The sequence below is a fragment of the Rhamphochromis longiceps genome, linkage group LG11 (assembly GCF_057381845.1).
Source record: "Rhamphochromis longiceps isolate RC_006_pf linkage group LG11, R_longiceps_female_GT1.1, whole genome shotgun sequence".
NCBI lineage: Eukaryota > Metazoa > Chordata > Actinopteri > Cichliformes > Cichlidae > Rhamphochromis > Rhamphochromis longiceps.
Window position 1 is genome coordinate 15,010,240 of NC_140567.1, and position 24,546 is coordinate 15,034,785.

The following is a 24,546-nucleotide window of genomic DNA, read 5'->3' on the forward strand; positions in this document are numbered from 1 at the left end:
AGCTGAAGATGGTTCAGACAAAGAGCATAGTGACTAAGCCATCACTATTTCAATAACTATACAGCAGTGACTCTTTTTTGCATTAAACCATGAAACAAAGTGAATTATTTTAACTGCTTCATGTTCTGCTTCACATGTTGCTTGTGGTTGTTAGTTTAAACACAGTATTTCTATATTTCTGATAAAAAAAAGTCTGTTTCAGATGCTGTTTGTATCAGACAAGCTGTTCTGAGCATTATGCAGATAATAAAATCTCTCAGGACAGTGTAGGCTTGTTGTTTGTTCTCTTCACGTTAGTGGCAACAGATTAACTCCTCACATCGCTCCACTCAACATCAACCTTAGCAGATGTTTAATAACAGAAAGCACTTTCGTGAGTGTGTGTAGCGGCTGTAAAATTACCCCAAATGTTCTACTTTAACACACCTTTCAGGATTAAAGACATGTAACAGATTACACGTTGTCATGAAGTTATATTTTATTTTAACAAAAATACGCAGATACAGCTGCTGGACTTGTAGCAATAATAAGCTCATCTCTTGGTCTAGTATAATTTCAAGAGGTTTACATTAAAATATCACCCAAGCTCAGTGAAACTTATGAGGATATTGTGTTGTTTTTATAGCTGCAGCTCCTGTGTGTCTGTGGGTGGATAAATGTGACCAATATAGAGTTAGCTAAACGTTCTGTTTAGACTGAACCCTGCTGTCTGTCTCTCGTTCATACTCTTGCTTCTTCTCAGTGGTGTATTCATGCTGCTCTGTAAAGGCCCCCAGCCAGCCATCTGTCCCATCCTATGGGGGGTCCTGAAGGAGCTGTGACGCTCCATAGGATGATTCTGGGGGCTCCAGTTGAGCCTCCAAAGGGGATTAGGCTGCTGGAAAGCGTGGGACTGAAGATTAATCTGGGCTGCTGTACCTGGAAGAAAGAGCTTTGGGTCTTTCTGAAGCTGAGGCCTAAGATGAGCTCCTGTTGAAGCTGGAAGCTCTTTGATAGTTTGTGGTTGGAGCTGGGGCTGGTAGTACCTCTGTGGCTGAGCCTGCCTCCTGGTTTCTAGAAAGGAGAATTTGGTTTGCACACCAGGTGTGTGTCCTCTTAGAGGTGTAAAAAGAAACTGATGAGTGGTGTTTGCTTGTTTGTGTTGTGTTGTAGGAGGAGGGTGGAGTTTGGGATTATCATGTTGAAGTTCCGGTTTGGGTTTGAAACTGTGTGAGGAGCTCCGCTGTCCTCTCTGTGTGTTCAGGTCTGCAGCAGTCCTCAGAGGGTTTGTGTTTCTGTTCCTCTGCTGAAAGAAGAGCCCTTCGGTAGCCACGTCTGCAGGATCAAGATTTGAATTCTTCAAAGGTGTTTCACAGAGTACAGTCCTGTGCTGTCTGTGTGTCGGGGACACAGTGTGCAGAGGGTCTGACTCTTGAATCGCTGCATTCTTTTCAGCTGTAGTGCTGATGTAGTGGGTATGATCAGGCAGGTTTAGGTGGCTCTGAATCTGGTATTCGCTCTTCTCTTTTTCATTATGCCTTGTGTGTCCAGATTCCATTGTATATTTGGGCTTTTCCACAGATTTACTCTGCACCTCACACTCCATTTCTGGTTGAATCAAAGGCTTCGGGTACAGCTGCAGAGGTTTTCTTTGGATTTGTGTACCAGTGTCTGCTCTGTGCTGAGGTTGGTTATCCCCCCGGCTGCTCACCAGTGCTGGGCTCTGGGGTTTATGTAGAACTGTCCCAGCTGCTTTTGTCTGAGTGTTTTCAGCATCTTTATTCCAGTCCCACTGAAGACCTGTCTGGTTTGATGTCTGCTTACTGATACCAGTATCGCTATGAAGAGCCGCATGTGATGTGGCGTGTCGGCAAAGAGTGTGGGGCACAGTGATAAAGGTGACAAAGCCGGTGACGGGTTTGGAGCTGGAGTGCAGCCTGTGAAATTCCTGCAGGAAACATGTGACTGCGCTGCCCTTTAACAGAACAGCAAGACTCCGATGGACCTGCCAGGACAACCAGGAGAAGCTGAAGGGATCACACGATCACACACACACACGGTTACTAATTGTACAACAGAAAATTTAAGAGAATACATACAAAAATTGTTGATAATGATGATGTTCCTGCATGTTTATACCTGTATGAACCAGTCAGCACTTCAGTCCAGTCACTGATGATAAAACTCTCTGCAATCTGACCTTTCAGCTTCCTGCCTGTCTTTGCACAGTAGGTCTGTCCATAGACGCTGTGTACTGACAGTTTCTGTGCACACACACACAATTATTTAACACAAACTGTATCATTTGTATTTTTATTGCTGTATCATTGATGGATGTAGATGTTTATCTTGACAAACATATCATTTGTTTACTGATTGTCATAAGCAGTCTTTTAAGCAGCAACTTCCAGGGCTAAGAAAACAAATCCTAATTTGGAAGTGATAATTGTGGTACCTGCCTAGACTACAGATTACTGAGTTAAAATGCCCATCCCAGAACAACAGGGATGGGCATCAGCCATTTTTGTTACATGATCCAGTGGCAGCAGCGTGTTTTAGGAAAAGTCCCTTAAAGATCAAATGCTGGCTCATGAAAGAAGAAAACATCACATCAGACAAAAAAGAAAACAGCATGGTCATCATATAGAGCTCGGTGAAGGTGCTTTCCATGTACAGTGTTTGCTTGTGCTGTACTGTTGCATCAGAGATACTGTGGTTCTCTGGCAGGCTTGATTTAAGGTTGCATGGTTACAAGATAAAAAAAAGAACAAGATATAAAGCATGTATATGGATACTTAACGTTTTTACTCTTGATTTCTTCAGAAGAGTGCTGCAATTTGAAGGTAGTGAGAAAGAGAATGACGAATGGACTCACAGGAAAGTTTTTACTGTCGAGTTTGAGGTCCTGCCACATGCTAACAAACAGGTTCAGGTTCAGCTGGTCCAACAACAGATGTACAGACACGTTTCTCTTCTTGCTCGCCTCCAGAAGATCGCAAAGCAGCTCCACGTCACTGAAGCTGTCCACCACTATAGCCAGGGCCTATAGACACGTGGTTATGAGTTACTGAGGAATCACTTTACCAAACACCTGCAGTCACAGAGATCACTCACACTGCCTCAGCTCACAAGATCCAGCACTGGGTTTTTATTTCACATGCGCGGGTATGCATGCTATATTCCTTTTTACATGTACAAACATACACAAAGAAACACACAGACACATCCAGGCATACCAGTTTAGCCTTTCTGATGAACTGCCTAACCAGGTCTTTCATGCCAGCTGCTCTGCAGTCTGAGGGGAAGAAAACTTGAATCATCTGTTTAACCAACACAGGACCGCTCGATTTCACGTCTATGAAAAGGAGCAAAAGAAAACTATAAACAGCAGTGAATTGCAACAGAAAGCTCAAAAATACATTGCCCCCAAAATGTGCACTGACCTACAGAGGATTTAAACACTTTTACAAAATATTTAGTACTCCATTAGTACCTTTCAGCTGACACTGACCTGACTCTGCCAGAGTACAGTCACTGTCTGCTGACACTTCAGAGCACTGTGTGGGAGAGTTTGAGCCAGCAGATAAACTCTCCAACTCTTTGCCATCATCATGCTGCTCACTAGGATCATCTGCATGAGACAGAAAACCATTTAAAGCAACTCAACCTGGGATAATGGGAACATTAAAGATGCACGGAAATATTTCTAACCTGTGTGACTATCCCTCCCATTCTTCAGGATGTAATTCTTCTCTGGCTCTGACAGAAAGTCCACTTCTCCCTCTGCTCTCAACACCTCGTGGTAATCCTCCAAGCCCCGGCTGAGCAGACAGTCCGCTGCAAGACGAGCGCTCTCGTTGTGGCTCAGGTCCACTGTGGAGCTGCTAGATATGAAATCATAGGAGGAGGAAGGGATGCGGAGGTCTTGGAGACGTCGCCTTACCTTCCCCAGCGGCTTGGACGTCCTGTACCACAGCGCAGACACACTGTTGGAGGCATCCATGGATACAAAGCCTTATTTTCAGGTTAGAGAAAAGTTAGCATGCTGACGTTACAGCTCTGGAAATCAGTTTCTCTAAGAGAGATCTACTGATTCAGACATGCAGACAGGTAAAGAGAGAAAGGTAGATCCACCCCTGCTGAGGGCAAGATGGTTTCCTAAAACATAATGAGAAGTGACAGGTGAAAAGTGAGTCAGTCAGACTGTGGGTGTAAGACAGTGACCTTCAAGTGTGTAACTGTGAAGGTAAAGATAAAGAAATTTACAGGAAATGATGCAAAGATAGAATAAAAATATTAGCCTGTAAAATTTGAGACATCATTCAAAGAAATTCTGCTTTTAGATGTGATTCTGTGGCTCCAATACCTCCCTGTTTGTGCTTTTGTTTGTTAATTAACTTTGGCAGTGACAACAGGGCAGTGCATGCTTTGCAGTTTCCTTCCCATGGCCTGTGACAGAGTGATGCAGAGCAGGTGAGCACAGATAAAACATGGGTGGAGAGATAGAAGGCAGTGAGTGACAGGAATGGAGATCGCTGCCAGTTCAGCTCATGTCAAATAACACCTGGATGCTCACAAGACCAAAAGTGATGACAGTTAATGCCACACCCAGACAGTGAGAAGAGGCCCATAGGTCAGTGTTTTTGCACTTCTGCTTTGGTAGAGTCTAATCTCTAACTCTAATCAAATCATAAATCCTCTCATCTAAATATAACCCAACCTAAATGCATTCTGAATACAGAAAAGTGTGACTGCAGATATTTAAATTAAAGTTTGTTTTTTAAAAATACATGACTCTGAAAAAGAAAGTCATAATGACACAAAGATCAATGCAGATTTTTAAATGTTTTTATGCAAATAGATTTTAAATAAAGCAAATACAAAATACATTAAAGTAAAAAAGGACTCATGTAAGAACTGCACATCTGTTAAAAACATGACAGCAAATTTAAACAGTTTATTCTTCACTATGGACTCTGCAGAAGAAGCGTGTGAGTCCGTTACACACAGTACCGAGAGTATGTCAGATGGTCTTACACACTGCTTAAAGAAAAATAGTCAAAGCTGGTTTTTGAGAGAACCACCCAAACATTACAGGTTGATGCGAGCAACAATGTGCACATGACATGAAGCACAAACAAAGCCAGAAACTGAAATAAACTGTTTCTGTTCTCGACTTGTGTTTTGCTAAAACATGAGTTTTCATGAGGATGAAGAGTGGAAGCTGTTTGACTGCATTTGTACTTTAAGGTGGAGGGATGGATGGCAAAAACATTCTTTGGAAGCAGTTAGCTCATCGGTCTGATTCACTGTCCGTCTGTTCCAGAGGTCTCGAGATAAGAATATGTTTCTGTGACTCTGTGAAGCCAGAGTTTGAGGGAGTTGTGGTCACTGGGAGGACAGTGTGTGGACAGACTGTGAGGAGGCAGAGCTGCCCTCTTTGGCTCTTGCTGCCAGCTTCTGTCTCAGTTCTCTGATTTCCTTCAGCAGTTCTCTCTCACTGCTGTCCAGCTGGGCCCGACCTCGGTCCAGTGAGACTGACAGGAAAAGAAAGAAAGGATTACTGATACAAAAACACATTTGACAAAGGAGGAAAGAAGGAAGGCAGCTTCACAGTTTGTAGTTGTGCTCCAACACTTGACAGATTAGTAACAGATTATTATAATCAGATTATAATCGTGCGGTGGTTACAATAGATCATTACTTGAAATACTACCCAGCTTTGGTAAACCGATGGGGAAATACATTTTGCCACTTAATTTTTAAAAAACATGGTGATAACAAGGACTTACAGTTGGTGGAGGTGCTCTCTGAGGGTGAGCTGCTGTTCAGACACAACACCTGACTTCCTGCTGGTCTCGCAGTGGTGAAGGAGTTAGTCCTGACAGGAGTGACGGCACCGTGTCTGTGTAGAGGGTCTCTACTCAAACACGGTGACCTTATCCTCGTCTGCCCCTCACCATCTGATAAACAATAAATACACTGAGATGAGTCTGAATAATAGACTGTGTGTGTGTCTGTGTGTGGCAGTGAGGCGGTAATACCTGTAAATGCTGAAGGGCATGGTTGGTGATGATCCTGTAGCAGAGCTCTGAGAGTCATCACCTCATCCCACTGCAAATTAACAAGCAGTCATTCTTTAAATGAACAATGCTCACATTACATCAGATGATGATGATAACAATAAACTGGGATCACAAAGATTTGTCTTAAGGTCTAAGCCCAATAAAAACTCATATATTCTGTCACTTTTCAAGCCGACACATAATAAAAATCAGGGCTGCAGCAAACAGTTATTTTAGTAATCAAGAATTCCACTGGTTATAAATAATATATAAGCACTCTCAAGTACAGTAATGTCAAATAAAGCATACATGCAATCTAAACTAAGGCATAAAATAAAATTCCCATTACTCTATTTTCTTGAAGGGGGGACTTTCTGACATTAGGAGGCAAAAAGAGACTGGATAGATTTGGTGTGTGCTCGTGTGCCCTGTGCTGTGATACCAAGTCGTTGTTATGATGTTTTTAATAATAATTCAGTGTCCAGCCTAACAGCCCAAGGTCAGTGGCTTTTTACTGGTATATGTACATTTTATCGGGCTTTATAAAAATCTTTTATTTTTATTTTATGTTTTTTTTTATTTTACTTTATAGAATTATAATCTAAAACAAAATATTTTATTTCTCTATAAATCTGAAAAACAAAAGCCTTGAAATAAATATGGTCTAGTACACCCCATGCCGCCCCTCCCCCATTAATCAGTACTTCAAGTTTTACTCAAGTTTGTAACACAAGTGTATGTACTTCTTAAATGCAGAATGTCTGTATTTTTGCCAGCTCTGCATGTTGTTCTCACCTTCCTTCCTGCCACATCTCCCACAGTGTCCGTCTCTGTCAGTCCCTCTCTCGTCCTGTCCTGCCCAGAGTCCGCCTGCTGCAGGCGTTCCCTCACCTCCCTCCAGTCTGACTCCAGGCCCAGCTGACGTGCCCCTCCGAGGAACTCCTCCCGGCTCTGTGTGTGTGTTTGTGGAGAAATATGATTTAGGTGACTCTACTGCTCCTGTTGAAAAGCCAGATGGACACACAACTTCATGTTTGACAATTACACTGGAATTTGTAACTAGCCTGCATGTCTTCCTCAGCGTTACGCAGCAGCTCTGTGCAACTCTTTCCCTCTCTTTCCGCCGGCCTCGTTCTCCTCTCCACTTGCTCCTCGTCCTCTCGTCCTGCACGCTCCTGCTCTTTCAACAAACGCTGGGACAGTGGTGGAAAAACCATGAAAGAAAAGCAGCAAAACTGATTAGACAGTGGAACTTTTAATAACAGTCACAGTGCTGGGAATTATATAAACATCTGTGAAACCACATTTCACAAGACTTTACCCAAAGCGTAACAGGTCTCATGCTTGAGTGATCTTAATTGAGCATTTAACTGGAAGCTGTAACTGTTTTGGCTATAACCAAAACTTGGTTCGTGAAACACATTTTACTTAGAAATTGTTTTCCAGGTTAATGAGAGTCACTATTGGAAAGAAATGTACTAACACAAAGGGAAGAAGTGCAGAGTGAAGGAGGTGAGGCTGGTAGGGAGTCAGGAGGGTGTTTGTCACCTGTTCAAGTTGTTTCCTTTGAACCTCCATCTCCATCTGTCTGACCTCGAGATCCTGGACTGCTGCAGCTGTCTCCTGGTCATAAAGAGTCATCTGCAGCACAAAATATCAACAAGCACATAAATCTCTGTGACAATACACTGAGTCATTTTGGTGTTCCGGTCCATTACAGGATTTATAATGTGCTAAACTTCCACTATATGAACCAGATTACTAACATAGTGAAGTGTACACATACACATCTAAACATTAACATCCATCCATCCGCTTATCCTTTTCAGGGTCGCGGGGGGTGCTGGAGCCTATCCCAGCTGTCATAGGGCGAGAGGCGGGGTACACCCTGGACAGGTCACCAGTCTGTCACAGGGCTAACACACCTATGGGCAATTTGGATTTATCAATTAACAATTTGGATTTATCAATTAACTTGGACTGTGGGAGGAAGCCGGAGTACCTGGGGAGAACCCACGCAAACACGAGGAGAACATGCAAACTCCACACAGAAAGACCCTGCTGGCCTGATGGTGGGATTGAACTCAGGACCTTCTTGCTGTGCAGCAACAGTGCTAACCACTGTGCCACCGTGCTGCCACGTGCTAAACATTACCATCCACAATACACAGAAGAGATAAATCATTGAAACTTGAAATCTACCAGTATATATGTTTTATGTGTAACTTGCTGCATTTACCTTCCTGCTGATCTCCTGGTCTAGTCTTTGTATCTGTGAGGCTCTCAGGTCCTGCTGGTGTTTGAGAAAGCGTCTTCTGGTTGTGTCCAGCAGCTCTAACTCCTTCACCTTGAGCTCTCTCTTCATGGCGGCCAACCTGAACAACACAGCACAGTGTCACCAACCCATTCTCTGAACTCCCGTCATTCATTTAAGTCATACTTCATTTTCAAAGGTGCAACGTGTACTTTGCCCTCTGCTGTGTCAGTCTCTCCTCTTCCTGTGACAGAATGTTTCTGCGCTGTTCTTCTGCTTTCTGCAGCAGCTCCTAAAACAGATTCAATTAAAACAGTAAAAACTGATTCCCTTTATTTCCACTTTATTTTAAGTGTTTGTTTGTGTTGAACGCCGCACAGTCTGAGGATTACAGTAATATACTCCTTTCAGAATTCGGAAAAATTAATCTACCTGTTGTGCATAAAAGGCCTCCTCTTCAGCCTGGCGACGTAAAAAATCTGCACGCATTGCTGACACCTCCTGCCTGAACACACACTTACATGTTATGCCTTCTTCCTCCCTCCTTATATTAAGTTTTAATATTTACTATTACAAAAAACTTTTTTTTTCTTTCTTTATTATTGTTTTGTTTTAATCTCACCTCTCTCTGAGATACTCCATCTCCTGCAGTCGTATCTTCTCCTTCTCCCTGCTTTGGTATTCCACTATGAATTCTGGGTAATGATTGAACACAGGGTACTGGCCTTTGGTCAGTGGTGTAAAGTCAGAGAGCATGGCCCTGGGATGGATGTCAGCTGGTGTGCTGCTCATGAGTCGGTAGGCCTCCTTTACCATTGCTCCAACATCCAGGTTGTTACGATGGTGGAAGAAATACTACAGAAGAGGAGAGACAGAAAAGTTCATTATGTGTCAAAATTTGTGTTCTCCTGGATTAGATTAGATGAGAAAAAATGATGGGAAAAGTACCTCAAAGTCTTGCTTCTGTGAGCAGAGGAGGAGAGGCTCACGGCAACAGATGATGTAAGCCACACAGGCCATCAGCAGAAATGATGGATGGTTGGAGAAAATGTTGTCAAACAGTTTCAGCCACTCATCCCGAGTCAGAACCTCTGAGAAGAAGGTCTCCAGCAGGGGCCACACGAAGAGCTAGAGCAAGCGGGGAGAAGTGTCATAAAAGTGCAGAGAACGTGTGATCCCACTGAGCGCGTGCAATTTTATGGCACATTATCTGACAGCCTCTCTGTGGTTCTGCAGCTTCTGTTACCTGCGAAGTAACGCCACAGTCCACCAGGTGCTGCAGCAGCTCCTTGTCATGATGAGCCAGGACATTCTCTGCCATGTTCAGGATATTCAGTGGAGGGTTGGGGAAATACTCAAACCAGTGCTGGCACCAGTTCACTGCACAACCAAACAACTGAATCAGCAGAGATTCCTGTGAAAGGTTCAGGTTGACTAAAAGAAAAGAGGACTTTTGCATTTGGATCAAATTTATATAGCAATCAGAAGTGTCTGTACACTCTAAGCAGCAGTGTATTTTGACCTCATGCTTGTAGCAGTACCATTCTCAGACTGATCAAGTTTTCAAATGTTTGCCGATGTAATATTGCAAAAACACACAGCGATGATGGAGCTCTGTAAGAAAATACCTATGACAGTGGCCACCACTTCGAAGCAGAGCATCGGATTGTTCTGGAAGAGCTTGACAAAAGGAAAAGCTACCAGAGGAAGGTATTCCACCTCTCCAAAGATGGCTGCCCAGTGAGCTAAAGCAGACAACACCCTGTGAAGAAGACAAAACAAGCAGTCACAATGTTTTTGGGTCCAACTATGCTGTATGCTCATTAAACATACAAATCTGGCGGTGGTGGTTCTTGAGTTAACCCATTAGTGCCCTTTTACACACGGAGGAAAAGTTCCTGTTAAGGTTTCAACATCGAGTCTTCTATAGTTTTCTTGACAGTAAAACTGGGTCAAGATGGACTGAGAGACACCAACACTTGTGTAAGTTTTTGATTTGCCTTTTTGTCCTGTCTCGCACTCTCTTTTCTTTCCCCTCACCCCCAACAGGTTGCGGAGGATGGGAGTTTTTCCTTCCCATTGTCGCCAAGTGTTTGCGTGATTGTTAAGGTTTCTTTCAAATAGGTACTCTATCTTTACCCTCCAAAATAAAGCGCCTCGAGGTGACTGTTGTTGTGACCTGGTTCTAAATAATTAACACTGCATTGAATTGGATTATATGCGTGAGTGTGAGCACCTCTGCAGTCCTCTCAGCAGTTTGTGACTTTTGATGGGGTATTTCTCATGCAGAGTGAGGAAGGCTGAATGTAGGCCTTTGTCTGTCAGACTGCTGTATGCTGCATGATTCTCTGGCAGGCACAGCAAGGACCGCCACACAAACATTCTGCAATGCAAATATAGAAAATTACTTATTATTTTTCTACATGCATGCCTAAATCTTCCTGGTGAAAGTTGTGTTTACCTGTATTTAGCTGGGTATTCTCCAAATGCCTTTAGCAGAGCCACCAGTCTCTTCTTATTTAAACCAGCTGGAAGTTCATTCTGTTCACAAAGAAACTAAATTCAAAACAACCCTTTAGCTTACACAGTCATTACATCCACAAAATGATGTGTGTTCTAGCAGTTTACCTCTTTATCCTCAGCTGTAGTCCCAGCAGGAGGTCTAAGGGTCTTCACTTGTGTGCGTCTGCCTGAACTCTTGGTTGGTCTTTGAACAGCCTCTGACCTTACCTTGACCTTTAGGTTTGAAAAGTCCTGATCAGCTTCACCACCAGAGACTACTGCCACCTGAGAGGGAGGCGGCTGTGGAGAGTGCCAGGGTAAAACAAACAATCAAACACACACACGCGCACACACACAAAATTTCCAATCAAGACATGTGGTAACTTTTGGTATGAACCCTATTCATCACATTCTTGCTTGTCACCTTGTTTAATTCCTGCGTGAGACTCTGGACGCTGTAGATATTGACGCTTCCATTATCCATGATCGCCACAATGTGTCGGCCGTTAGGGCTTACTGCCACTGTAGTGATGGATTCATCATGGGAACCCACGTGAAAGAGAAGCTTGCATGTGTGAATGTGGATGAACCGCATCACACCATCCTGGCTCAACACACCCAGTGTCTATAAGACATCAAAATTATAACCAAAAAGGAAACTGAGAAATTCAGAGGAAATGTACAAATTAACAGCATATAGCCATATTAGTTACATGCCAGTTAATTTTCTCTTCAATGTACAAGATATGAGATTATCTTAAAAAAAAATCTACTTGAGGAATAATTTTTGAGAACGTTATTTTTAACATGAAAACAAGAAAACTGGAAAAAACCTAAACCCTTCTGGTAGTGCTGTTTGTACCTGGCTGGCTCCTCCGTCGAAGCTGTCGGGCAGGAATTCCAGCTGTCTGACAGTTCGAACCTGCGTGGGCATCTGAATCACCCTGAGCAGCTGTTTGGTGTCCAGACACCACAGGTGCAGCAGGTTGGAGCGCCCACCTGCTGCAAGGCTCTTACCGTCACTGCCAACACAGCACAAGTATGCATTAGTTAGAGACTTTTGTAAGGGGCTGTTAATGAGTGGCTGTGAGATGAGAGACCCACCGTGTGACAGCAAAGGCCTTGTAGAAGATTCTGGGTCCACAATCGGGAACAGGGAGCTGGTATTTGCAGAAAAGTGTGTCACTCTCCCACGCAAAGATGGAATCATCACTGAAACAGCTGAGGATGGTGTTGCTGAGAGGCAAGAAAAACACCTGCAATGCAAACAACACCTGACGTGGTCAGTCTACAGTGTGGATGTCCATTCATTTATATCAAATTAGTGCGTCTCGACCTATAGCACCTAGAACAAGCTCCAGCTCACCTGCAACCATTAATTGCCTAAGCAGAAGAAAATGGATGGATAGTTTGCAGAGCATGTCTGCATGCTCACCCTCTGTATGCCTACAGACTGCCTGATGTTGAGCTTTCTCTTCCTTTGGAACGTGTCCAGGTCCCAGAGCTGCGCTGTGTCTGAGGATGTGGTGATTGCATAGCGGCCTGAGCTGTGGACGGAGATTGATGAGACTGCTCCCTCGTGACCTCGCATCCAACTCACCAGCTGCTTAGTGTCTATGTAATTAACCAGAACAAGTTAATTTGTAGTTCAAAAGAAGAACCAAATTACACATTTTGGATTAAAATGACCAGCTGCTACTGGGAGAAATGAAAAAACCCGCAGAGTGCTGGCTGGCTGTGGTTACAATAAAGAAAATCCTTTAAAATTTTTTTGTTAAGAATAAAATTACAATTCAATTTTATTTATATAGCGCCAAATCACAACAACAGTCACCTCAAGGCGCTTTATATTGTACGGTAGACCCTACAATAATTCCGTACAATGAACTACAAATGAAAAACTAAGCAGCACTTTATGTGTGAGGACGTACCTTTGTCGAAGCATTTAATAGTGTAGTCAGCCAAAGCCACGAGGAACTCTGTAGTCCTGCGGAGGCTAAATGCCAAAGAAGTGCACGCCTGTCCTGTTTTCTGCACCAGCCGAAATCTATCAATAAAATAAAATCAAATAAATTTCAAAAGCATCAAAGGTTTTAAGACTCCATTCTGAATATATTTAATATTCTAATTCAAAGGAAGAACATTTATGAATCAAACAATCCTGGTTGATAAAAGTAAATCCTAAACAATACAGAATTCTGTACATTTATATACTAAATAACCAAGTGTCCCTCATAGCCACACACCTGTTTCTACTGATGTCAAAAACATAAATGTTGCCATGGTGATCCCCAGCCAGGAAGGAATCACCAGTGGTGTCGAAGGCCACGTGGAGGAAACGCACCGTCTTGGCCTGCTGAGCAGTGCGGACCACAGTCACTAACACACTGAAAAAGGCAAACAAGGCACCTCATCAGAGACAAAATAGTGTCTGAGTGAATCATCGCTGCTCCCTAGTGGTCACCTAGGAAAAGATCTACTACGATCTCTCTGCACCTGTGTGCATTAACCACCTGAGGTCTTACTTACACAGGTGTGGGATATGAGCTATGTTAACATTACCTTAGGAATAGAACAATTTCTCACTGGCACAGATTCTTTATAAAAGAACTGAAATCGAAATCAAATTTCATCTCTGGGCTCCTTGATGGTGGTGTGAGAGAATGTTAGAAAGAAAATGAGTGAATAGATCATTCTTGCATTATTTAATATTTTCTAAAAACAATAACCTAAAAATGAATGATTAGCAACAAGGATTCGACCTAAATGAAAAGAACAAAATTTGCTTGTTACTAAGTATTATACAAATTTTGCATAAATTTCGTTCACAGCAAAATATGATCAACTAGCACGAGACATTCAAAGCATGTTTTCTGTAAGAGAAAGAATTTAACTACATAATTTAACAACCCCAAGATGACATCTGACGACCTCCCATGAACCCTTAATGACGAGTTATGACACGTTAGTCAAAGATGTGGCGTGACGACCATGTGATGTTTCCAGTTTTTTTCAAGGGCAGCTGCAGAGGCAGAGACCACCCTCTTTAACTTCTGATGCACACTCACTCGTTCTGTTCTACAACCAAATATGACAGGAAGCAACAAAAGACCTCCAAGGTTTTACTCCTAGTAGGGTTTCAAGGAGTAAAGAGTTAAAGGTTTTTGCAACTTGAAAACAGTCACTGTGCGTACTACAAGAAAATATTTTTGTGTTTCTGTGTGTGGAGTGAAACTAGAACTGAAGCAATGTGCAAAGATAAAGCAGTTCAGAAACAGGTATAAAGATAAGGTTTTCGTTAGGTATAAGAAAGAGAGAGATGTTTGAATGTCAATAAATGTCTCTGGTTAATTAGTTAGAATTCCAGGTTTATTCAGATTTTGCAATCAACACACCAAAATTGGAGGTATTTGGATTTTGTATTTCACACAGTGTATGTAAATGCAAGTAAAAGTGAAATTATAAATATGTATATTGTTGTTATTGAGGTTAATATCAATAAAGAGGCAGGATAAACAATAATGGATTTACTGGCAAAGAGTCGGGTTAAATAAGTGTGCACTTCTTCCCACTCTTTTGGATATGTCAACTAAGTCAGCCAAAGTGAAGCAGTGTATTTTGCATGACTTTCTGTGTACTGCTTCCATGTTCAAAAGAAACTGAACTAAACAGCAAACAAATAAATGCCAGGTCTCTCTTGGAAATGAGATTTTTAATCTCAATGAGATTTTTTACCTGGATAAATAAAGGACTAATAATAAATAATTGCCATAGACAATTTCATCCATGTCTCATCCACGGATGTTTGATTGGGGTGAAATTTGGGGTGAGGTCACAGTGCACTAGTCGCAACATTTTTATATTCATGAAGCCAGTCAGAGACTTGTGAAGAAGATTTTCATTTATTTATTCAAAATTTCCTTTAATTTGATTCACATTCAAACATAAATCATTTGTAAATCTGCGATTTGCTAGAACTACAGTTAAAGTTTCATAGTTTTCTAGGATTACTGCTGCCTTAATGAACTAGTAAAACATAACTAATTCTTTGATTGCAATTAGTAAATAAAATAACTCATCACAACAGTAGTAACGAATCAGTATTCGTTATGTAAATACCAACAGACAGCAAAAATACTTAAAGTAAGAGTGCCAAAATACAGCAATCACGGGAATACAGACTGACAACTTAGAGCGCTATGTGTAATAAAGATGCCCCGCATGTAAATGAGTCCGTGCAGCATCAGCTGCTGACAGTCTGAGAAACTAAAGAAGACTTTTGTGAAAATTAAACCTACCTCTTCCCCGGTGTTGGTTTTCGATGCCAGATTTTACCCTCCTCTTTGTTCCCAATGTCCGTCACCTCCATTTTCAAAAAAGTCCACACAGTTCAGGAGGTAAATTTACAAAACACCGCTTGAGTTAACTTAATGTCACTATGATATAGCATGGCTTCCCCGCTAGCAGGTTAGCCGGCTAATCTTTTTACAGGCGGGGTAAACAGCGGCAAATTTAAAAGAGTAACATTGACGAAGTGCGGTAATGAGAGAAACCGTTAATGCCCTCGATTAAGGCTTAGCAATGTAATTCAGATTTAAGTAGTGCCCTAAAGGTTTAGCTGACCCCCTACGAACAGGTTGTATTCACTTGTTATTGTTTTGTTTATTTTATTGGTTGGGTTTAAGAACAGTTATTTTGTCGCCCAAAATTGACGAAATACGGCAGAAGGCGTGGCCAAGGAACATGAACGCGAGGGTTTTTTTTCCACCCCTGTAGATTTCTTTTTCCACAAGACCCAGAAAAAAGTGAATATTAAGTAAATTTTTATTTAAAAATAAAATTGAAAAAATAAATACGTGACGTTTATTTATGTATTAGTGTATATTTGTTTATTTTATATATTTATTCATACATTCATCTACATCCACACAATAAAGCTCCGAGTTTTTCAGTTATTCTTTTTATTATCATAGGTTTTCTTATCTCATATGTCAGACCTCCAAAAGCCATTCTAATACTTAAGTATGTAAGTAAAATATCCAAATCCTTCACCCACTTCTTTAAAGGCAGAGTGAAAGATAAAAGGTAAACTCCAGCAACTGAACCCTGAACTGAACTGATAATTAATTACGATTAACTGATCGCCACCACTTTTTTAAAAAGCATTATTTCGTGCCCAGTTCTCTTCTTGTGGTCTGTTTTTAGATCTCCACAGGGGGCTGCGAGAACGGCGTCGTTCGGCACGCCTCTTTGTGTTGCTGGCTGCCTCTGGATGGTCAAGTGAGCGTGTTTGCAAATTTCACAGGAAGTGCAATAAAATGTAAGGCAAACAAGATATTGTTAGATACTGAAAACACATCCGGTTTAAATGGTTAAATTAAGAGCTTTTTATAAACGAATTTGGTCAATATATGTGCAAGCACACACGGGTTGGCATGTATTTACACTTTATCGTCAACTGTGCACATCCTTAATATTATAAATGACCCCACGAACTGATCATACTGCCTAAGGACCTTTGTAACACGTTTACACAGCGCGAACAGGAATGGTTTCTCTAAAATTCTTCATTTTATGTGTGTATCCAATCACAAGTGCTGTTTTCTGCAACAAGCGTTTAACTTTAAAATGAAAGCATTCCAGTACGCTCAAAAATGCGTAATTTTCCATTATTTGCCTCGGATAAACGTAGTTTGTTAATTGGTAATATTCAATTCAATTCAATTCAATTCAATCTTTATTGGCAGACTACATGTCCATAAAAACAAGACAAGAAACACACACACACAACTCCCCCCCCCCCCCCCCACACACACACACACACACAACACAAGGTATACCATTAAATATATATGTATATAAATAAGTATATAAAGCATTTGTAAAAAATATAAAACCATAATATGCATAAATCACAATTACTTAAAATAAATCAATAAATACACAAACACTTTAACCAGTGCTTTCTGAGACTGGATGAGTAACGGGAACCACTCACTGTCGGATCTGTAAGTGCTAAAATTATACTGTTACTCGAACCATCCAGTCGTTCTCTAAAACTGAACATTAACTTTCTTAAAAGTGCTTTAAAAGTCCAGACACCCACAGCTACAAACATCTGACTGGCACTACCACTTCTAGGTATCCTGCAAAGGATTCTCATCGCATCATTATATCGTTAGCTTCATAGCATAATTGCCTAAGTCATTTGACTAAGTCAATGACTTAGGCACTTATGCTATGAAGCTAACGATATGCAACATGCAGCTTCTGCATGCTACATTGTTTGTAGGATGACCACAAGGGGGCAGTATATAGCGGTGTGCAATACGCTTTAAACAAAGCCACTTTAACTGGAAGTGAACAAAAGCTGAATTTGCGTGCAATAGTATTTGCCTGCACATAGAGCTTACATCGTTGTCTGTATATGTCATCATCATCATTCATTTGCTCAGTAATAAAGTGACCGAGGTATTTCACCTTTTTATGAACTTCAAGAGTTTTTTGTGCCAGTTTAAACAAAGGGAAATTTAGCTGTTTATCCTGCTTGGTTCTACATATCAAAACAGCACTTTTAGCAGCATTGTACTCAATGTCATATTGCACACCATATTCAGTACAGACATTAAGAAGATCCTGTAACCCAGCACTGCTTGGACTAAAAACAACCAGGTCATCTGCATACATAAGATGATTTATCAGTGCTTCACCTAATATACACCCAGTGTTACAGGCTCTCAGCTGTATGGACAAATCATCGACATATAAATTAAATAAAATTGGAGACAAAATCCCACCCTGTCTGACACCATTGCTGACACCAAAGGGGGCAGAAATACTGCTTCCCCATTTAACCTGCATGTTCTGATGAGCGTACCAGTAAGAGAGAATCCTCACGATGTATTGAGGAACTCCCCGTGTCTTCAATTTATCAAAAAGTTTTCTGTGGTTCACTCGATCAAAAGCCTTAGAGGCATCAATGAAAGACATGAGGACAGATGAATTTTTAGCCCTATACAACCTGACTATTTCCTTGAGTGCACATATGCACATGTCAGTGCCGTGCTTTGGTTTAAAGCCAAACTGATTATCCAGAGAAGAGATGAACACACTAACTCTATCAAACAGGATTCTTTCTAACACCTTAGATAAAATACTGGCTAGTGCAATCGGCCTGTAATTATCCAAACAGCTCACTTTTGCAGCTTTGTCTTTCATAACTGGTACCAGTAAAATACACAGCATTGAGTCTGGTAATATGCCATGAATCATAAACCCAGTGAAACAGAGTGCTAAAAGAGGAGCTAGCCTTAAACTAGCATGTTTTAAATGTTCTGCAGTGATGTGATCCAAACCAGAGGATTTATTATCAGACAACCTATGAATGGCTTCATATACTTCATGTGTCCTTACACTTATTGTGTCATTACTCATGTCAAGATTGTCCTCATATGGATCACTTTTTATACAGTTAAACAACGCACTGTAATGCTGTCTCCATAATGCTGCAATGTTATCTGCCCCAGAAACACCTTCAACAGTTGATGGTAGAGATGGTTTACAGTTATTAAGAGCTTTCACCTCTTTCCAAAAATCTGCCGTATTATTACACAGCATTTTCCTGGCCAAAGAATCTGCTCTCAGCATTTGCTCATTTTTAGTTATAAAGCGAACAGCGTACTTATATCTGGCATTCGCACATTTTTTCTGTTCAAATTCTGGGCCTTGTTTAGGTCTTCCAGCCATGGCCCAACATTTATAAGCTATGCGAGCTTCATCATGGTACATGGATACATGTTCTTTCCAGCCCGGTCTCATAATAATAATTTAAATTATATTTTTGATTTTATTTGTCTCTAGTTCAGTAATAGTCATATAGTAAGTAAATTTTTTTGTTTTGTTTCATCCAGTCTGTGGTAACAGTTGTCGAATTGGGTTTTACTTTGGAAAGCTAAACCGGATGTTTCCTTTCTGATGTCAGTGGCTTCATCGTATTTTGAAGCTAGCTCACCGTGATTAGCCACGTCATGTAAACTTAACAGTGGAGCAGTTGTGATATAAAGACAGGAAGCAGTCGCTGATTTGGGAAGGACTTTAGGGAATTGTTAAAGAAGAAATTTTATTTCAGGTCTCAAAGTTGGCAGTAATCCTATGGAAAGATGTCAGATATCGGGGACTGGTTCAGAAGCATCCCTTTCATCACCCGGTACTGGTTTGCTGCCTCCATTGCTGTTCCCCTTATAGGCAAATTGGGATTGGTTGATATCAGGAATCTCTTGCTATTTCCGGAGATGGTCTTCAGCAGATTTCATGTGAGTGTTTCTTGGTTTTTGGTAACTTGTCTGTCTGTTGGATTAGATAGCGGATAAATGCTGAGTTACTGTCTTTTGGAAACTAGGAGTTAGTTAGCAGGTGGCTAGCACTGCTAACTCAGGAGGCCTGAGTGTGGGGCAACCAATGAGAGGGCGAGACGCAGGAGGGTGGGACTTCCGGATGTTGTCAAAATGCTTGGATATGTAGTGACGCTGAAATGTAAACCAAATATGAAAACAAATACATATTTTTTATAATTTAATTACCAGAGAAGTATAGACATGTTTTATTTTAAAGTATTTGTTGTGGAAATATAAGTTAGTTTTAGTGCGCTCTCGTCCACAAGGTGGAGACATGTATTGCAGGGGATGTTATGAAATTAGGCCCTCAGGCACTGTGAAGGCCTCTAAGTGGGTTCGTGCAAGCTTAGGGCATAGGTGTAAATCAGTAATCAAACACAGCTCAGGGCAAAGGGAATCGGTCAGTGTGATCACTTTAAGTGCTGAAAAGTAGCTACCAAGTAATTCACTTCATATCAGTTCTAGTACTTAACTTAGAAGGACATGTCATGATTTCCACCTTCAGTAATTCGAAATGTATCTCATATCTATAGTTAAGGGATAATCTGAAGAATATTAAATATAAATAATTACAGCATTAATACAGTACTTTGCTATGTACTTTGTTTGCAGTGGTATTACTGTGTTTTCTTAAGTGAAGGAATAAGGTTCTTTTCACTGAACAATCCATGCACCTTCTGGAATTATTGGACTTTCTTGCTGTGGATTATTAATCTTAGGACATGTTGATTAAAACCACAGTTAATTTCATTATGTAGGCAGCCTATTGTATGGCTAATGAAAGAAAGCAAAATAAACTGAAATAAAAGTGTAGTGCAGAGTCAGTATACTATATATAACCCCCTGATCTTTATGAGCCTATAAAATGTCAAGTTATAGTTAAGATGGTCACGCAAGCTGTGTGAAAGCATTGAATATGAGACTCTGTTGATTGAAAAGTTATTAACCTTTTGTCAAGTCCCAAACAACAAAATAAGATTTTTTTTTTTTTGTTTGACGGCACAAAAACTGGATAATGGTATGATCAGACACTCCTTTAAATTGTAACTGCATCTTGTCTTTTGCCTCCGGATTAATGGGAATTTAACCATTAATTCCCATTAATTTTTTAAATGTGGTATTGATTCAACTTCTTTTACCAATTTTCAAATATTACTGTGAGGAAACACACACTCTGCAGAGGAATACCACACAGGAAGTAATAATTTGCAACCCACATGAGACTTAATGTGTTACAGACTTGGTGGTGAACATCTGGATGTGCAAACAGGCACAGCGACGCTGATGTCTTACTGATTTTTCTGTTGGGTTAATAACTCTTCTGCTTATTTCAGATCTGGAGACCAGTGACAGCCACTCTTTATTTCCCAATAACCCCTAATACCGGCTTCCTGTACCTGGTCAACCTTTATTTCCTCTACCATTACTCCACTCGGCTAGAGACAGGTAAGCTCACCGGCCTAGGCGGTTTATAAACATACAGTGCTCTTTCTAGCATCTTGTTTTCATTTGTGTCATCATCATCATCTTCGTCCTGATTTTCTTTTTCTTATACCAGGGTCATTTGATGGCAGGCCTGCAGACTATATCTTCATGCTTCTCTTCAACTGGATTTGCATAGTTGTATCCTTTCAAACTGGCAATTCCTGTTTTAAAATCTCACATTTTAATCTACCTAACAGGAAATCATTCTTTCATCATCCAGCTACCTCCCTGTTAGCCTGTTTCCCACTCTACCATTCATTCTGACCCCTCCTGCATTTCTCTTTCATCTTCTCTCTGCCTCTCTCTCGTTCGCTGCAGCAGTGTGCCATGTCAGGGTGGCTCTGTGCCAGGGCCCAGTGTCAGTCTGCCCCTGCAGAGCAGAGAAACCTAATCTAGGTCACATGCAGCACCAGCAGTACACTCAGGCCCACATCTCAGCTCTCTGTCTTCTTGTGAGAGTTCAGCTCAGATTGGGTGTTTGCTGCTCAGACATTTCTCCTTTATATGGGAAAAGCAGCAAAACTCTACCTCATCCAAACAACATGTTCAGTCTTTGTCAGTTCAGCTAAATGGTGAGAACGGTTAAAAAAAAAAAAGTGGGGGTCTCCCATGCCAAGGTCAGATGCCTTGCTCAAGTGGAAACGGCAGAGGTGACTGGCAGCTTCCAAAAACTGGTGTAGGGGATTTGAACTGGCAACCTCCCGGTCCCCAGCTGTTCTAATTGTACAGCTCCAGCTGTGATTCTATTGTTGTCGTCCTTGACTCAACCTGCAGATAACCGGGCTGCTGATAAACATGCAGGTGAGCATCTTCCTCGTCTGTCTCTCTCTCTGCATGTAGACTGCTGTAGCGTCTATATAAAGCATTTGTTTACAACTGTCCTTTGAAATCTTAGGAGTGTTTCATAACACAAGACACCCACTTTAAAAAGGAAAGGTTTACATTTTGGAGAAAAAAAATAAACACTGCAGAGACGCTGCCACCTGCTCCTCTAAAGCTTACTAATTTATGCGGCATTTCACAAAGCGTATCCAGACCATTTCTTTCTGCTCCTGGCCAAGAAGTTGCATTAGGAAAAAAATAAAATTGCACAGATTAAAGAGCAGCGCATTAACTATTAGGTGTGCTAGTACCGGTAAGTGGATTTGACTGTCTTTGGACAGAGCCAGGCTGTTGTGTTGTTTGATGGTATGTGACAATGAACTTGTGGTGGTCGTGGGATGACAATGTGCAGAAAAATGAATCAGACTTACATAAACTAGATGTTTTGCAAACGTACTGTAAAAATACTCCTGGCATGTTGATTGTGACTTGCTGGTTTTGTTCATCTTTTCAGCTGCTGATGATCCCGCTGATTATGTCTGTGTTGTACATCTGGGCTCAGTTCAACAAAGACACCGTGGTGTCCTTCTGGTTTGGAACGCAGTTTAAGGTACGCCCATCAAATGTTGAATGCTCTATCTTCTTGTCAGGTTCACGTTTCACAGAAATATCAGAAAGGATAAAATACACATACCAATGACGTAACTGTGACGGTTTATGCTAACTCAGCATAAATAATTCCAGGATTTTTATGAACACAATTTTCTGCTGCTTTGTTCTAGGCTCATTATCTACCTTGGGTCATTCTGGCGTTCAACTTTATCATCGGAGGATCGTAAGTAACAAATTTAGATCAAAGCCTTTAAATCTGTATTCCAGTCTGGGGAATAACTTGTACTAACTGTGTAATGGTGTTCCTGTGAGTAATCTTCCTCTCTTTGTTCTTGTGCAGATTTGTGAATGAACTGACAGGAAACCTGGTGGGCCATCTCTACTTCTTCCTCATGTTCAAATACCCCATGGACCTGGGAGGACGCGCCTTCCTCTCCACGCCAGAGTTCTTGTACGTTTGTGTGCACGCGCAGCATTTCAGAAGCGCCGTTTTAGTGTTTAAGTGTTATCACTGCATTTACTGAAGTGCACTCAGCTTTAAAACAACACTATGGAGCTTTTTATTAACACATCGCCTGTCACAATCCAGAGTTTAAACTCTCATTTATCTCAGTACACTTGGAGAATCTGCTGCTTTAGCCTTACTTTGTGAGAAGACTTAGTTATTGTGGCTCTTACAGAAAATGTGCATTCCTGCCTAATGAGTCAGTTTTACAGTTTACTTCTTTGCAACTCCAAGACTGTTTTATCAGTTAATGTCATGTTGTAATTGTCACTGGTGGCCACACTGATAACTAACAGGCAAAGTTATATAGTCTTTTCAAACCAGCAGCACAAGGGGTAACCACAACTGTAATGACATGGGGTTTGAAAGTGTTTGTTGCTCGTCCTTGCAAGGTGCAATCATGAAGTCATCTGTGGTTTTGGCTCTTTAGAAGAGCTGCACTGCTTCTAGCAAGGCTCCCATATTTAGATCACTCTCTGAAGGTCCTAATCGGACCATGTGCAAGTGAGCATGACTCAGAGACGCTGAAGGAGATTCAGACATGCACACATGGAAATGGCCAGACTGTCACAGAATGATTCAAATGCAGCAGTGGTGTTGGAAACATTGCTGCACTGCCTGAGGAGATGACCACGAAGGGGAGAGTGGTCCTGTTTAAATTGGGTACTGTTTATTTTTAATGATAGGGTTGTATTTCCACAATTATGAAACCCTCTGTTGCTCGGTTAAAATTTCAAACACAAACTGATATCTAAAGTGTCTTTTAAAAGGGTTGATTTTACCTCTGATTTCCCGTCCAATCACTTATTTGAGTCAAATGTTTGAAAATTAATTTCCCAGTGGAGGGGCTGAGGGTCTGCCACAGAATCATGTAACAACAAAGTCAAGGCAGACAACAAATTATCAAAAAACCGATAACACAGATATGTTTGTGTGGTGTAGCTATGGGTGCTTTTGTCACACTTAAAATTTATAATGCTAATTCTTCTCACCAAAACCAAACAGATTTTGTTGCTTGATTGAGTTCAGAGATCACATTTTAACATCTCTCTGCAGGTACCGGTTCTTTCCTAACAGGAGGGGAGGGGTGTCCGGATTTGGAGTCCCTCCGACCAGGAGGCAAGCTCCCCAGGACAATGCAGGGGGACTCGGAGGACGTCACAACTGGGGGCAAGGTTTCCGACTTGGGGGCGAATGAGAGAGAACTGCACTCTCTCAGCTGCCAGAAGAGCTGGGCAGCTGTTCTCAGATTTAAACGCTTGTTTCATTGAATTTGTTCTTGTTGAATCTTGAGACTTTAAATTTAATTCATGGTTAACTTTAGAAGATGCAACAGGATCAAATTTGAGAAGGCACGCATTTCACTGCCCTGCACAGCAGGACCTGGACTCTGGCTGTAGGCTCTGTTCACTAAGTAAAGTCAGCTCTACTTTTACTACTGGAAATGTGTCCATGTTAGGAAGATAGAAAATTAAATTGTTCTCTTTTTTTTGTTTTGGTGATTATTCTTGACTGCCGCGTCTATTTTCTTCTTTCTTTCTCATCTTCTTCTTACCATCCCTCTTCCGCCTTTCTAACCCACCCTGCCATTGGACTGTCAAGATGAGAGATGTTGCAGCTGCACACCAGCACGCTGTGGATTTCAACTCTTGTGTTCCTCCCCCTCCTCCTCTCACTCTCTGTGATGCCATATCAGATTACATTGTAATTACCAATGCACTGGGAGCGTGCTCCCAGCAGTCCCCTCAGCAGAACATGGGCAAAGCTATTTAGAGAGCACTGTCTCCAGGTCTGATTCTACATTGGTGTGAAATGTTTGTGAGCCTCTGTGGCACAGACCTGGATCTTTTACTGATTTCATCTGAAAAAAAAAATATAGGTAAAGATAGGATCCTGCTCTTTTTTTTGTAAATATAGCAATTGTTTATT

At 41.3% G+C, this 24,546-nt stretch overlaps 3 protein-coding genes across 4 annotated transcripts; 1 reads left to right on the forward strand and 2 right to left on the reverse strand.

The window, feature by feature from the left end:
- Window positions 1-662: 662 nt before the first annotated feature.
- LOC146658738 (uncharacterized) lies at window positions 663-4,224 on the reverse strand. The gene is made up of 6 exons (XM_085422454.1): window positions 3,691-4,224; window positions 3,491-3,610; window positions 3,216-3,334; window positions 2,855-3,022; window positions 2,119-2,243; window positions 663-2,006 (listed from the first exon to the last, which is right to left on the reverse strand). The coding sequence occupies exons 1-6, from the start codon at window positions 3,980-3,982 to the stop codon at window positions 674-676; spliced, it is 2,157 nt and encodes a 718-aa protein (XP_085278580.1). The 5' UTR covers window positions 3,983-4,224; the 3' UTR covers window positions 663-673.
- A 567-nt stretch (window positions 4,225-4,791) lies between these two features.
- Window positions 4,792-15,497, reverse strand: tbc1d31 (TBC1 domain family, member 31). Of its 2 annotated transcripts, none has more exons than XM_085422453.1 (23): window positions 15,099-15,497; window positions 13,047-13,187; window positions 12,732-12,847; window positions 12,236-12,414; window positions 11,905-12,056; window positions 11,663-11,822; window positions 11,225-11,425; window positions 10,927-11,100; window positions 10,760-10,839; window positions 10,535-10,681; window positions 9,927-10,060; window positions 9,545-9,678; window positions 9,247-9,426; window positions 8,921-9,153; window positions 8,731-8,803; window positions 8,511-8,590; window positions 8,284-8,419; window positions 7,593-7,685; window positions 7,109-7,237; window positions 6,840-6,995; window positions 6,024-6,093; window positions 5,772-5,942; window positions 4,792-5,516 (listed from the first exon to the last, which is right to left on the reverse strand). In XM_085422453.1, exons 1-23 carry the CDS (start codon window positions 15,167-15,169, stop codon window positions 5,368-5,370), a joined length of 3,159 nt encoding a protein of 1,052 aa, XP_085278579.1. In that variant the 5' UTR covers window positions 15,170-15,497; the 3' UTR covers window positions 4,792-5,367. The 2 variants fall into 2 exon arrangements, with proteins under 2 accessions (XP_085278579.1, XP_085278578.1); XM_085422452.1 differs by having other exon boundaries at window positions 10,760-10,854.
- A 3,280-nt stretch (window positions 15,498-18,777) lies between these two features.
- Window positions 18,778-24,106, forward strand: derl1 (derlin 1). The gene is made up of 8 exons (XM_085422460.1): window positions 18,778-19,112; window positions 20,528-20,639; window positions 20,752-20,816; window positions 21,453-21,479; window positions 22,015-22,110; window positions 22,283-22,335; window positions 22,453-22,563; window positions 23,674-24,106. Exons 1-8 carry the CDS (start codon window positions 18,960-18,962, stop codon window positions 23,813-23,815), a joined length of 759 nt encoding a protein of 252 aa, XP_085278586.1. The 5' UTR covers window positions 18,778-18,959; the 3' UTR covers window positions 23,816-24,106.
- Window positions 24,107-24,546: the final 440 nt, after the last annotated feature.

Coding starts and splice junctions, on each gene's coding strand:
- LOC146658738 (XM_085422454.1), bottom strand. CDS start 3,982: ATGGATGCCTCCAACAGTGTGTCTGCGCTGTGGTACAGGACGTCCAAG. Junction 2,244..2,854: donor TCGACAGTAAAAACTTTCCT/GTGAGTCCATTC, acceptor GTGTGTGCACAG/AAACTGTCAGTACACAGCGT. Junction 2,007..2,118: donor GTGCTGACTGGTTCATACAG/GTATAAACATGC, acceptor TGATCCCTTCAG/CTTCTCCTGGTTGTCCTGGC.
- tbc1d31 (XM_085422452.1), bottom strand. CDS start 15,169: ATGGAGGTGACGGACATTGGGAACAAAGAGGAGGGTAAAATCTGGCAT. Junction 13,188..15,098: donor AAACCAACACCGGGGAAGAG/GTAGGTTTAATT, acceptor TGCCTTTTTCAG/TGTGTTAGTGACTGTGGTCC. Junction 11,101..11,224: donor TCACGCAGGAATTAAACAAG/GTGACAAGCAAG, acceptor CACTCTCCACAG/CCGCCTCCCTCTCAGGTGGC.
- derl1 (XM_085422460.1), top strand. CDS start 18,960: ATGTCAGATATCGGGGACTGGTTCAGAAGCATCCCTTTCATCACCCGG. Junction 20,640..20,751: donor CTCCACTCGGCTAGAGACAG/GTAAGCTCACCG, acceptor TTCTTATACCAG/GGTCATTTGATGGCAGGCCT. Junction 22,111..22,282: donor GGTTTGGAACGCAGTTTAAG/GTACGCCCATCA, acceptor GCTTTGTTCTAG/GCTCATTATCTACCTTGGGT.